Source organism: Hypanus sabinus, chromosome 30 (assembly GCF_030144855.1).
Source record: "Hypanus sabinus isolate sHypSab1 chromosome 30, sHypSab1.hap1, whole genome shotgun sequence".
In the NCBI taxonomy this organism is placed as follows: domain Eukaryota; kingdom Metazoa; phylum Chordata; class Chondrichthyes; order Myliobatiformes; family Dasyatidae; genus Hypanus; species Hypanus sabinus.
Genome location: NC_082735.1, coordinates 35,377,823 through 35,392,939, shown reverse-complemented (window position 1 = coordinate 35,392,939; position 15,117 = coordinate 35,377,823). Strand labels below are relative to the sequence as shown.

At 42.4% G+C, this 15,117-nt stretch overlaps 1 protein-coding gene across 11 annotated transcripts in view; it reads left to right on the top strand.

The window, feature by feature from the left end:
* Window positions 1-15,117, top strand: part of ubxn11 (UBX domain protein 11) — a 187,688-nt gene that overhangs the window by 41,660 nt on the left and 130,911 nt on the right. For all 11 annotated transcript variants that reach the window (XR_009508715.1, XR_009508716.1, XR_009508714.1 and 8 more), the window contains 3 exons: window positions 4,345-4,562; window positions 5,429-5,506; window positions 7,068-7,215. Coding sequence is in view for 8 of the 11 variants with exons in the window: in XM_059954703.1 (XP_059810686.1) it covers window positions 4,345-4,562; window positions 5,429-5,506; window positions 7,068-7,215 (444 nt within the window). In the remaining 3 variants the exon portion in view is untranslated. The remainder of the gene's footprint in view (window positions 1-4,344; window positions 4,563-5,428; window positions 5,507-7,067; window positions 7,216-15,117) is intronic.

Below are 15,117 nucleotides of genomic sequence, written 5' to 3'. Positions count from 1 at the left end.
GCCGGTTATGAAAGGCATCCAAAAACTAGAGCACAACATGAGCAATGTCATCCAGGAGGTCTCAAGTACCCTAGCTGCCCTCAATTACACCCTGAGGCAGATCCTACAGTCTACTGCAGGGGCCAATGGACAAGAATAAAAATAGCAGCATCCGTGGTCCATCTCAAGGGTAGTTCTTGATTCTCAGAACAGGAATTACCCAACTCCCTCAACTTTTAATAATGTCACAGAAAGCATAACTTGACAGTAATTCCACCCCCCCCCCCCAACCACCTGCGGCTTTTTGATTCGTATTTACCCAAGTAACTCACTCAAGTTCTGGGATTTTTACTTCTGCATTTTCTTTCTACAGAACTTCCAAGAAAAATAAACTCTCAGGTTTTATTGCTGTATCTTATGTGGATTTCTATGTAGGCATGTTCCTCCCTTTCTGACCACTCCCAGTGAAATAAGAACAAGCACAAAGTGAAGAAAAAGGGGATACTGTACTGAGAGTTTCTGTAGGTTGTCACTAGTAAAATATTTACATTTGAGGTGTTCACATATTGAGTAAAAAGATTCATATTTGAGGTAAACTCACACTCACCTAAAGAAATGGAGAAGCTACATCCTGCTGTGAAAAGGGTAGCACTGTTGCATAGACAGGAGTGCCTTGCAGTTTCAGACTAGTCCAACTTCTCCAGTAGGTCTCTTTCCAGTAGCCAGAAGTACCCACCTGATTCAGTTAGAATGATGTTTCAATCAGGCCTCCTTTTAGAATACTCTTAAACCAATCTACAAATGCTGTCAAATATTCAAGTTTGAGTCATAACTTCCTTGAGTTTCCACTGAAAAGAAATGATTAACTTTGGCAACATGTTTTATCACCTTGACTTTTCACTTCCAAATAGAATTTTTTATAGCAAAAAAATGAATGTTCAAAATAAACTAAGTATTACATTTGTTAAATTCAAAGAACAATGAAGTGGTAAAACCACAATGAACCTGTATTCTGATTATAGCCACAACAGGAAGGTGGAGCTTTGTGTTATTTGAGTGACTGACTTTACCAATTATGATAGACATGCTGCATCCTGGCGCAGTGATGTGAAGCATTGTCTCACAGCACCAGAGGTCTGAGTTCAATGCTGACTCACGCGTGTGAAGAATAAGCATGTCCTTCCTGTTTCCATCAAATGCTCCAGTTTTCAACCACCTCGCAAAAATTTGCAGGATATATATATATATCATCAACGTAGTAATATGGAAAGAGTGCTTGCCACGTTGCTCACTATAGATTCCACAAACAGTAATGACCAACATGTGCCCTTTCAGCAAAATTGGATGTGCGATATATTTCAGAAGTGTATCAGAATCAGGTTTAATATCACTGGCACGTGTTGTAAGATTTGTTGTCTGTAGCAGCAGTACATTCCAATACATAAGAAAACTATAAATTACTATATCTATGAAATTAAATTAGTGTATGGACGTTGCATCCTAGCTGTATACATATACAAGCCTGGATAGCAGAGTATGTAGCATGAGTATGTAGCAGAGTATGCCCATGTAGCAAGCTACCCCTCTCCACACATCTGATGGACCCAAAAGGACAGCAGAGACTGGTACTGTTTGGCACCAGTGGCGTCACAGTAGTTGCCAGTCAGCATTAAACTCAACATAGGACTGCCTTAGGGACTCCAGCTCCAAAATTTCCCCTTGGGGTTTATGCCCAAAGCCTTCTCTACGAGTGGGTATAACCGCAAGGCAACGGAGGTTTCAGATCAGAGTTTTTCTTCTTCTAGATGAGCTGCCAACCATGGCTGATAAACCCCATCTGCCCAAAGCAACTGGTTTTAAGGTGCCTTTGCCTCTTCCCCTTTCTGCAGAAACAGTTCTGCCAGGCTTAGTAGCTAAGCCACATTTGAAGGCTTCACTTTTCAATAGCATCACCTCTTAAAAGATAAATTTTATTTGTCACATGTACATCAAAACATCTTATTCCATTAAATTCCAATTATTATAAACCCAGCTTGCCCGACCTCTCTTCTCATATGAAGAGAGGTCGGGCAAGCTGGGTTTATAATAATTGTCATATCAAGCATTCATCCTAGGAATTAATGTTGTATATCTTCTTGCACTACCTCCAACATATTCCGTTAAATATGGAACCAAAACTCTTTGCAGCACTTCAAATGTGAACTCACTTATCATCTTTAAATGTCCATCAATAATTTGCTAACTTTCTTGTCTATCCTTTATATTTCGTGCACTAGGACTTAGATGTACTTTATTCTAAAACATCTTGAAATATTTTGAGCATGAGGTGATGGGTATTTCCTTCTGTTTTCCAGAAAGTCCCATGAGCATTAAGCAATGCATTTTAACGTTCTATTTTCATCGACATCCGTTTTGAACATGTTCCTGATTTATGCTACATCTGTTTTTATCTTGATGGTGATTGAACACACTTGAGAGGAGACCATTTTCAGCACTTTAACATTGCTTCATTCCCTATCCCACCCCCCCCCCCACTCCATTCCTGTACATCTACCTGGTCAAGTGCCTCCAAATATTCACCACCCTTTGTTAAAAATCTCAACTCTCAGATCTCCTACAAATTTATTCACTCTCACCACAGACCTGTGACCTCCAGTTCTGGACTCCCCTGTCCTGGGAGAAAGATTCTGACCCTTCTAACTTTGTAAACCTCTATGAGACCATATCATGGTTTGCCAGTGAAAATACACCTGATTCTGATTCCTACATTCCAATGAGAATAAACTTAACCTATCCAATCTCTCCTTTTCATGACAGCAACTCCATTCTTGCAACATCCTGACGAATCTCTACTCTCTTTATTACAACCACATCGTTATTGTAGTATGACATTCACATCTGTATAGCATGCTAAGTGTGGTATCTCTAATATTTACTTAATTATTGCGATACAGTGCCAGCACTTCAAGCCATGCCACTTAGCAATTCCTTGATTTAATCCTAGCCTAATCACAGGACAATTTACAAAGACCAATTAACGTACCAACTGGTACCCCTTTGGACTGTGGGAGGAAACTGGAGCACCTGAAAGAAACCTATGTGGTCTCAGGGAAAATGAACAAACTCTTTACGAACACGGGTCTCTGGTACTGTAAAGTGTTGTGCTACTCACTACACTACCATGCCGCCTTATGTGTACACCCACAGCATGACATGCCAACTTAATCCAATGCCTCAGCCAATAGCAATGAGCATACCAAACGCCATTTTCGCAAACCCTTTCCAGGAAGTTAGGGGCATGCACCCCAAGATCTCTCTGTATATCAATACTCCAGAGTCCCCGTCAACTACTCTAAATATCCTGGCAGAATTTGACCTTCAAGGTGGATTACCTCACACAGTTCTGGATTAAATTCCACTTGCCCCCCTCCAGCCAATTTTCCATCTGTGGTTGTTGAAGAACAGCCTTCTTCATTATCTACAACTCTGGTAACTTTATTAATTGTAACCCCTGCATTCTATTTTATTTAGAAATACAACATGGAATGGCCCTTTCCAGCCCAAGTGAGCCACACCACCCAGCAGCTCATACACTAACCCTAGCCTACTGACAGGTCCATTTACAATGATCAATTAACCGACTAACTACTGTGTCTTTGGACTGTGTCAGGAAACCCACGAGGTCACAGGGACTATGTTTAAACCCCTTTCAGACAGTGCCCCAGGCAGTAATAGCATCCTACTAACCTCATATATATTACAACGACGTTTTGGTCTCAGCACTGATCCCTGCTGTACACAGTTGCAATGGGTTTCCAGTCAGGGAAACACCCATCTACCATTCCCTCTGCCTCATAGTACGCTTTGGATTCATTTCACCCACACACCTTGGATCCCACCTACTACGCATAGGCCTTACTAAAGTTCACGTGGAGAGCATGGCCCACCCTGCCTTCATCGGTCTCCTTGGTTACATCCTCAAAATATTCAGTTGGATTTGAGATACATGGTCTCTGCTGTACAAAACTGCACTGACTCATCCCAATCAGTCCCCGCCTTTCCATGTGAACATAAATCCTGTCCCTCAGAATCTTTCCTTAAAATTTCCCTACCTCTGAATACAAGACTTCTGCTCTCATCCAAGTCAATTTCCATTGACTTTGTTATCTCTGTAGTTCACTCATGTTCACTTTAAAATTACAGTAGAAATGGAAATGCGTTGTGTTGAAAGGCATAGAAGTCTGCAAACTATTTTCACATAGGCTTCCCCCTAACTGCAGGATATTATCAATACCTTTTTGTAACTCTGTGAAACAGGTTGGTGCTCATACGCTTTCTTATGCTGTTCCTTGCCTCTGTTTATAGGTGATGCCACTATAGATTCTTTTCAAATGGACTTCGATTTGGTTCTACAAAATCTCAAAGATCTCAATATTCTGGCTGGTGAAGGGGAAGCTGCTGTCGAGCATGTCACAGGAGGAGCTCGGCTAAAGAGACCAGATCCCATCCCCCTCACTCTCTTCAGAAATGGGATTGTGTTGTTTAATGGACCATTCCGATCATTCAGTCAGCCTTTGACACAGGTATAGCAGACTCCATAGTGTGAGCCAAATATGTTAATGATAGTGTAGGAGATGAATAGCTTCTTGCCCTGTGTAATCTATAAACAAAGTATACCTTTATTGACTACATGACAGGAGCTTCTGAGATTATGTTGATGGTTCCGTGTATTGAGGTCCTGTATCTAATGTGAATCAACAAGACACACACACAAAATGCTGGAGGAACTCGGCAGGCCAGGCAGCATCTAGGAAAATGAATAAACAGATGACATTTCGGGCCGAGACCCTTCATCAGGACTGGAAAGGAAGGGGGAAGACGACAGAATAAAAAGGTGGGGGGAGGGGAGGGGAAGGTGGGAGAGTGGGAAAGGTAAAAGGGCTGGCGAAGAAGGAATCTGCTGGGGAGGAGAGTGGGCCATGGGAGACAGGGTAGAAGGAGGGGCACCAGGGAGAGTGATAAGTGTTGAGAGGAAGAGGTAGGAAGTCAGAGTGGAGAATAAGAGAATAGGAAGGGGGGGGGGGTGGAAGAATAAAAGTCTATGTCCATGCCATCAGGCTGGAAGTTACCAGACGTGCAGCTTCTCCACCCTGAGTGTACCCTCATTGCGGCAGAAGAGGAGGCGATGCACCAACATGTTGAAATGGGAGTGGGGATAGGAATTAAAACGGTTGGGCACCGGGAAATCCTGCTTTTGGTGGATGGAGCGGAGGTGCTCAACTGTTCCATAGGTTTCCATCGATGCTGCCTAACCTTCTGAGTTCCTCCTGCTTTTTGTGCATGTTACTCTAGATTTCCAACATCTGCAGAACGTCTTGTGTTTCTAATCTCAATTTCCCAAGACAATTTAACATTAATATTTCTTATTTTCTCAACTATCTGGTTTTAGCAATGTATGCAGGACATCATGGATGGATATTTCCCTTCTGAACTGCAGAGCAGATATCCAAATGGAGTTCCAATTAAGGTAAACACCCAAATAAACAATAAAATACCAGTGTACTTGATGAATATTGAATTCTGATGCTATATGCCAGTGGTGCTGCTGCAAGTATGTTTTCAACTGCATTTGTACATATGACAATAAATTCAACTTTGACCTTTCTTGATGTCAATCTGCTCTGCAATTTAGTTTGTCGTGGAACCACTGGTTACGGTCACGGTTTGCATGCTGTTATGAAACAGGCAAGACAGACACATTTTTTGCAGAGAAGGATGCTATATATTCCTTTTTAATTAACAAACTTGAAAGCTTTAAGGGAGGTCAAAAATAGTTGAAGCCACTAAGTGCATATATCTTGGAGCTGATACACAGTGAAGATTTTGTCCATTGTGCTCTTGAATGGGAGAGATTCTGATATCTAATTTTCTGAATCATAATGCTTGTCTTATTTCTGATGTCTAATTGGGGTTGGATACTGGAGAAACAAGAGACTGCAGGTGCTCGAATCTGGAACAAAAGAAAAGCTACTGGAAAAGCAGGCCGAACAGCATCTGTGGAGGTTGACGTTTCAGGTCAAGACCTCGTATCAGAACTGAGAATGTAGAGGGACAGTGGCTAGTATATAGAAGTGAAAGGGAGGAGTGAGGCAGGGACAGGAGCAGATGGGTGGAAATGGATGAGGGTGGGAGAAGATGGACAGTTGGATCCTGGATGGTTAGTGGGGAGTGTTGAGACAGAGACAGGTGGGTGGTAAGTGGAAACAGATAAGGGAATGTTTTAGGCTGATGAAACCTGGTGGGGAAGGGAAGAGGCAGAAGGCAATAAGTGATAGGTTGAACTAGATATGGGAAGAATGATGGGCAGATGAAACCAGGTTGGAGAGGAGATAGGAAAGGTGAACCAAGGGAGAAGAGACCTAGTTGGATAGGTAAGTTGGTGATGGACTAATGGAACAGGGTGGATGAGGATAACAAGCCTAGGTAACAAGGAGGTGTTAACAAAGGGAAAAAGAACCTTGGTGGACTTGTGAGAGTGGAAAATGAACCCTGGATGGGGGCGTGGGTTACATGAAATTGGAAAATCAGTGTTCATCATTGGGTTGTAGGTTTGGATGTGATGTGTTTTTGAGGAGGATAGAAAATTAACTTTCTTGTGTAGGTGAATAGGAAAAGAAGGATTTTCTCTCTCAAGTGTTAATATGGTGTTGAGATCACTGACATGAGAAAATAACTTCAGAGACTCTCTCAGGCAGACTCAATAAGCTGATATCCTAGATCAGGAATTCCCCTGACCTCTCAGTTAATCCATGGCATGAAGAAAGATTGGGAACCCCTGCTCTAGATTCTGACTTGTTAATAACCATTGAAAGCACAGGAGCAGCTCAAAGTTACCATTGATCTGGGATAGTTTTGGGGTTGTGGGATGATGGGATCTGGAAGGTATTAAATTTTGGGGCCTGTAGAAGGTGTGATTGGCAGCTGTAGGTATTTGCTGAACTGTGTAATTTATGATACTAAGACTCCTAGTTATTAACATCATAACTATATTAAAGCCATAATTAACTTGCAGTTGCCTTTGGCTTTAGGTGACTGATAGACGGGATGAGATCTACAGGGACAGGCGAAGATACGTGGAGTTTCCTGGTGTAGGACAGAAAGTAGATGGACATCATGATCACAAAAGCTCCAATCAGCAGGATTTTGAATTTTTAACAGAGACAAGTGAAGTTTCAGGTAAGTGGTTGATTGTAGTTGTGAAATCAGTAGCCAGTTAATCACTGGATGCTATCCATGGGAAGACTCTAGACCTTGTCCCTAGCAGGCATCTCTTTCATCATAAGACCATAGACCATAAGATATAGGAGCAGAAGCAGGCCACTCAGCCCATTAGGTCTGCTCCACCATTCAACCATGGGCTGATCCAATTCTTCCAGTCATCCCCTCTCCGCTGCCTTCTCCCCATACCCTTCCTGGCTAATCAAGAACCTATCTCTGGCTTAAATACATCCAATGACTTGGCCTTCACAGCTGCTCATGGCAAAAAATTCCACAGATTTACCACCCTCTGACTAAAGTAATTTCTCCTCATCTCAATTCTAAATGGACGTCCTTCAATCCTGAAGTCGTGCCCTCTTGTCCTAGAATCCCCTATCATGGGAAATAACTTTGCCATATCTAGTCTGTTCAGATCTTTTAACATTCAGAAGGTTTCTATGAGATCCCCCCTCATTCTCCTGAACTCCAGGGAATACAGCCCAAGAGCCGCCAGACATTCCTCATACGGTAATCCTTTCATTCCTGGAATCATTCTTGTGAATTTCTCTGAACCCTCTCCAGTGTCAGTATATCCTTTCTAAAATAATGAGCCCAAAACTGCACACAATACTCCAAGTCTCATGAGTGCTTTATAGAGCCTCAACATCACATCCCTGCTCTTATATTCTATAGAAATAAATGCCAACATTGCATTCACCATCTTCACAACTGACTCAACCTGGAGGTTAACCTTTAGGATATCTTATACAAGGACTCCCTTTACATCTCTGCATTTTGAATTCTCTCCCCATCTAAGTAATAGTCTGCCAGTTTATTTCTTCCACCAAAGTGCATGACCATACACTTTCCAACATTGTATTTCATTTGCCCATTCCCCTAAACTATTTAAGTCTCTGCAGGCTCTCTTTCCTCAACGCTACCCGCTCCTCCACCTATCTTTGTATCATCGGCAAATTTAGCCACAAATCCATTAATCCCATAGTCCAAATCTTTGAGATACATCGTAAAAAGCAGCGGTCCCAACACTGACCCCTGTGGAACTCCACTGGTAACTGGCAGCCAGCCAGAATTGGATTCCTTTATTCCCACTGTCTGTTTTCTGCTGACCAGCCAATGCTCTATGAGCCAATCATTTGCATTTTTAATGGACAACTGCAGGTTAACTATGCAGTTAACTATTTTGACACATAAACATGGGGCAATTTTTCATAAAGTAGCTAGCAATACCTAATATTTATTGTATATTTTCCTCAGCCATCTAACTTCTCGCTTTAACTCCCAAAGATTCCAGACATGCACCAAATTGGGGTGAAATTCAACTTTAGCTGGGGAACAAAGTGAATAATAGCAGACTGGTTACTTCCTGATTACCAGTTATACAGGGCTGATCACACTCCCTGAATAACTCACACCACCTGATCAGTGTTATCGTTCTTGTTTATCACATTTCCTCATCATAAACACTGCATTAATTTTCTTGTCTAGTAAAGTCAATATTTTTAAATGAATGAAATGTAGACCATTCCAATTTGACAGAGGTCCTTCATAATGCAGAACTTTCATCTTTATTAAATTAGTTCTTGTTTATACAGTCACTCTGAGGGTAGCGGTTAGAGTCCATTTCTAGCTAGATGAATCTAATATTTCAGCTGCAGCACAAAAGGCAGAAGTTCCATTAAATCAGCTAATTCTGGGGGAAAAAAACCCATCTAAATTTGCAAAATTCTGACTGATGCACATAGGTTTAGATAATAGGGCAGGAAATCAAATGTCAACCATCATAGAATTAGGAACTAGTTCCAGAAATATAAACCCGCTCATATAGTTTCTATACTGTTGGATTTATTATGTTCACCCTAACAAACAAAAGGCCCCTGGTGTGAAATGAGGAAGAAGTATTCTTGTCTTAATTTGCTTCACTAACAGTGCAATCCCTATTCTTATTTTCCCACCCATTTTCTGATCATTTAAAGTTCTCACTACATCAGACTCTCCAAAGAGCTCGAGTAATAGTAATGATTTTCACTTAAATAATGCCTTTTATAGTAAAAGAAAATCCCTAAAGGTTTCACAGGCATCTAACCAAATCAAGCTTGATACCCAAGTAAGGTTGGTTCAACAAAGGTAGGTTTGAAAGAATATTGAAAAAGGACTGGAGGCATAGAGGTTGAGGGGTAATGGACTAATGACCTAGGAGTTCATCCATAGGCAAGAAAGAGTGATTGAAATGAAGTTGTATAAGAAGCCAGAAATGAAGGATGACTCAGATCAGAGAGAATTTTAAGACTTGGGGAGTTTCTGAAGATAGGACAGGTGAAGGCTTGATGGAATTTGAGAAGTTTGGATGGACACGGAAACAGATTGTACCTCTAACAGTTGTTAGTTTGGTGTTGGCCAACATCAGTACAGCATCTTTGGCTTAGATCTGCATTCTATTTGCCTGCCTTGTCAAACTGTTATTTTTAGGAAGTCCCTTGGGGTTGTTATGAATGTACCACAGCTCTGAGGGGCCGAAGGGTGTGGGGTAGCCCCCTCCTTTGTGAGAATCGCAAGATCACTATTGAGTCAGTTCAGGAGACCCAGGAAATGAGAGAAAGACATGCAGAATTCTTACAAAGAGTGGAATGTGTCCTGGCCTCCGAAAGGCGGAGCCATTGATACCGGCTATTGTCTCTTGGAGATGGACTTGTGTATTGCATCCTGTACAATGCATTGAAGCCCCCAGGCAATGAACCGAGGGGGAGGTTGGTGGAGGGATTGCATCAACCCAACCTGATTGACATCTGAGACCCTGTGAGTCAGGATAAAAGAGGGTCTGTGGGAACAGCCCCTCAGACGCACCAGAAGAAGCGCTAGCGATCCCATAATAGCAAAAGCCGGTGGGAAGGCCACGTGTGTCCATTTCCACTTGCCCCAAAGTCGGTGTGCCTTGACCACGGAAGAACGGTTTTTAGCTAACAACGGGGAAATCGACTCCCAACGACTCTCGAAGGATTGACTTCATAAAAGGACTGGGCAAGTTTTAACCCGTCTTTCTCTCAAACCAAAACGCTGCAGCTTGAATGAACTGAAGTGACTTTTATATTTCCATTGGACAATACATTATCCCCTAGACAACGATAGAGCTATTTCTTATTGATTATTATTAGACCCGCGCTTTTAGATTTAGTATTGACCACGTATGTTATCTGTATGTTTGCAATGATATTATTTTGTGTATTTTTATCAATAAATACTGTTAAAAATAGTACCATCAGACTTCAACGGACCTCTCTATCTTTGCTGGTAAGTGACCCAGTTACGGGGTACGTAACAGGGTTAATCGTGACTTGCTTCCACTCTAGTCGTGTAGGTTCACAGGTGGCTAATGAAGTCAATGTAGGAACTATGGACGCTTCCACAGATGTATGGGGGTGAGTTTGTGAGGTGGTGTACTCCTTCTGTATAAAAGAATCTATATGAAATATGGAACAGCTCAAGGTTTTCTTTACATTCATAGTGTTGTCCAGTCTATACAAATAAAAACAAGAATGTAATGCTGAGGCTTTATAAGGCACTGGTGAGGTCTCACTTGGAGTGCTGCGAGCTGTTTTGGGCCCCTTATGTAAGAAAGGATGTGCTGACATCGGAGAGGGTTCAGAGGAAATTCACAAGAATAATTCCGAGAACGAAAGGGTTACCGTATGAGGAGTGATTGATGGCTCTAAGCCTGTACTCACTGGAATTTAAAAAAATAAGGTGGGGGTGGTGGGGAATCTCATTGAAACCTATCGAATGTTGAAAGGCCTCAATAGAGTGGCTGTGGAAAGGATGTCTAGGGCCCAGCATCGGAATAGAAGGACATCCATTTAGAACAGGGATGAGGAGAAATTTCTTTAGCCAGAGGGTGGTGAATCTGTGGAATTTGTTGCTGCAGGTGGAAATGAAAGCCTGGTCACTGTGTACACTTAAGGTGGAGGTTGATAGGTTCTTGATTAGTCAGGCTGTGAAACAATTCAGGGAGAAGGCAGGAAAATGGATTTGAGAGGGAAATGGAGCAGCCATGATGAAATGGCAGAGCAGACTCAATGGGCCAAGTGGGCTAATTGTGCTCCTGTATCTTACGGAGTGTGGTCTAATATATTTGTATTGTCATTGAGTTCATACTTTCCTTTTATAAAGCATCATTGTCACTCACATGGTTTCTTTGAACAATATTTCTTCAAGCGTTTACAGCTCTGTTACACAAGGCCCATCTCACAGTGTCCTGTGTAGCTGGACCTTACAATGCAGTCCTTTTCCACAAAGCCTTTATGTTGTCTGCACCAAGCTTCAGTGAATCCTGCAGCCTAGGGTACAGAACTTCTCATTATATGGGAAGAGAGACAGGTTTTGGGTAGACCACAGTCTGTCTTTCACCAAGATAATGATCTTCCAGCAGTATTCCTCTCAACATGCATCACTGGGAATAGCTTATGGATCAGAGTCCTCTTGCACAGCAGCTTGGGATAACCCTTGACAAGGGTCTTTTCATCCTTTTCCAGGACTTCTTTGCAAATGCACAGTCCACAGAAAGATGGACGATAATCTCATTTTCATTACAGCAATCTTGGAGGGCAGTGTGCCATGGCAGTGAGTCTCCAACCACGCAGAAACGGTCTTATGGATCGCTCCCCTGTCACTGCCAATCAGATGTATGGTAGATAATGGACAGTTGGTCTCCTGAGCTCTTGGTGCTTGTTGCTGAGTTCTGGCAAAGAAGTATTTTTACATGACTGCAGGCAGGAGCACTAATGCAGAAAGAGAAATAGTTGGAGACAAATGTGCAAAAGGAAATTATTTTAAAATTTGGAATGTGTTCTGCTCAGGGTATTTGCGTATGTATTCTGAAACACGTGTTCAAGGCCACAAGGAAACTCTTTATTAGAACTAGTACAAATGCAATACAGAAAGAAAAAAAATCTCTACCGTAGTAGCAGTAGAGAAATCAAAATAAAACTTATCACCCTCTGAATGAGCTGATCAACCGAATGCCTACAGACTTTCGTGCAGCAGTCCCCTCTCTCCCTCTCTAAGTCTAACTAACTCAACATACTCTGGCTCTCTCAATGTACTGTTCCCTGTCTCAGCACAAGTCAGCCGCTGTGACTTATCCTGGGACAAAACTCTCTCTACTTGCGTCAAGGAGGTGCTCCCTTTCTACCCTCCAAAACCCCTTACACTGGTACTTTTCCATGCATTTGGTATCTGCACCTGCACAATGACCTCAACTTCCCCAGGAAAACATGTTTTTCACCAGTTTCCCCTGTTATGGCTGTAGACTTGTACTCCCTTAACTTTCTCAAAACATTGCTGTGGACTGGTTCTCAAAACAATCCAACTGCAAGCTAACACCATTTTGTCTTACAATTTTAGCATTTTTTAGCATTTAGCATATATTTTAGCATATACCAAGGACAAATCACATTTAACTCTTCCCTTACGGAGTGATAGAATAAGTTTGGAACAAGGACTGTTCCATGTAACCAACAAAAAGACAGATGTAGCTGGGCCCTGTGAAGGTGTCCATGATTTATAAAATGTGGGAGGAAGTGAAATTAGCGATATTAATGTACATTGGTGTGAAATACTGCATTAAGGAAGTAGTAAAGCAATAATAAATGTGAGCGCCAGCGAGGAGTGTTCTGTACAAAGTGCAGCAATGTCACCAGGCAATAGATGAGCTGGAAAGTGCAAAGGTTTGTACTTTTGAGTGGAGGTTTTCCTGAGAGCAAATTATATTACCTGGTCCCAGAAAAGAACAAAACAGACCAAAAGCCCAATGTGAAAAGAATTGGGAATATTATAAATAATAGGAGAACTGGATATGCACAAAACGCTAGCCATCTCCTTCAAAGATATTGAGAAAATCATGATATTTTCTATTCCAGAATCTAATTTTCACATTATGCATTTGATGTGTGTAAATGTGGACCAGAAGAAATTCTGGCTGAATACGTACTGACTGAAATATGCGATGTTCAGATTCTGTTTTACAATCAGATGGTGTAGGGTTACTTGGTGTACAGATGATCAAATAGAGCATTCTAGCAGAAGTGTTAGTACGAGCAGTGATACTGGCACTGTTATGGATTGGAGTTTGAAGAGAGACTACTTGAAGGCAGGTGCACTTCTTGGGCTCTCAGGCATGAGAAACAAATCGCACATTTTCTCAGAAAAAGAAAGCTTACAAATTGGATGAATGTTTTCCTTCTCCTAGATGAGCTGCCAACCACAGCCAACAAGCTGCATCTGCCCGAAGCAACTGGTTTTAAGGGACCAGTAACCCGCCTTTGCCCCTACTGTTTCCTGTCAGTGGAAACAGTAGCTAAGCCACATGTGAAGACTAGGCACTGGCCTTGGACATCAGAGGCTATTTGAGATGCATGCCATTGGAAGCATTTAATAGGTAGTGGGAGCTTGTCCACATTACCACCTCCGGCTATAAGGATTTACAGATCAGATTATTACACAGTGCATCAAGCCTGAATAAGATAAAACCACACTGCAATAGACTGCAAAAGCTACTGAAAAAGTGCAATGCAGGAGAATGATAAAGTGCAAAATTGTAATGAAGTAGATTGTGAGGCTAAGAGTCCATGTTATTGTACAAGAGGTCCTTTCTAGAGTCTGATAACAGTGGAATAGAAGCTGTCCTTGAGCCTGGTGGTATGTACTTCCAGTTTTCCTATCTGCTGCCCAGCAGGAGAGTGGAGAAGAGAGAATGCCTGGGTGGATGGGGTCTTTAATTATGCTTTGTAGAGGCAGCAAGAAGTACTGATACAGTTCATAGAGAGGAGCCTGGTTCCACTGACGTGCTGAGCTGTGTCCACAACTCTCTGAAGTTTCTTGCAGTCATGTGCAAATCATTTGCTATACCAAACCATTATGCATTTGGATAGAATGCCTTCTAAACTATCAATAAAAAACTGGCAAGGTTCAAAGGGGACGTGCTGAATTTCTTTATCTCCTGAGGAAGTAGAGGCTTTCTTGGCCATGGTGTCTATGTGGATGGATCAGGACAGGCTACTGGTTCTGTTCAACACGTTGAAACACGCTGGAGGAACTCAGCAGGTTGGGCAGCATCTGTGGAAAGGAGCAGTCAACGTTTCGGGCCAAGACCCTTTGTCAGGACTGAAGAGGGAGGGGGCAGGGGCCCTATAAAGAAGGTGGGGGGAGGGTGGGAAGGAGAAGGCTGGTAGGTGCCATGTGAAAAACCAATCAAAGGAACGATCAAGGGGTGGGAGAGGGGATAGGCAGGAAAGGTGAAGAAGGAATGTAAGGGGAAAGCACTATGGGTAGTAGAAGAAGGCAGAATCATGAGAGAGGTGATAGACAGCTGGAAGAGGAGGCAGAGTGAAAGTGGGATGGGGGAGGGAGGTAATTACCATAAGTTGGAAAATTCGATGTTCATACCAAGGGGCTGGAGACTACCCAGATGGTATATGAGGTGTTGCTCCTCCAACCTGAGTTTGGCCTCATCATGGCAGTAGAGGAGGCCATGTATGGACATATCCGAATGGGAATGTGAAGCAGAGTTGAAGTGGGTGGCAACTGGGAAATTCTGTCTGTTGTGCTAGTCAGAGTGGAGGTGCTTGATGAAGTGGTCCCCAATCTGCGTCGGGTCTCACCAGTGTAGAGGAGGCCACATCGGGAGCACCAGATGCAATAGATGACCCCAATAGACTCACAAGTGAAGTGTTGCCTCACCTGGAAGGACTGTTTGGGGCCCTGAATGGTGGTAAGAGAGGAGGTGTAGGGACAGATGTAGCACTTGTAGGGATAAGATTCTGTTCACACCTAGGAATTTGAAGCTCTCAACCATATCATCATTGATGTAGA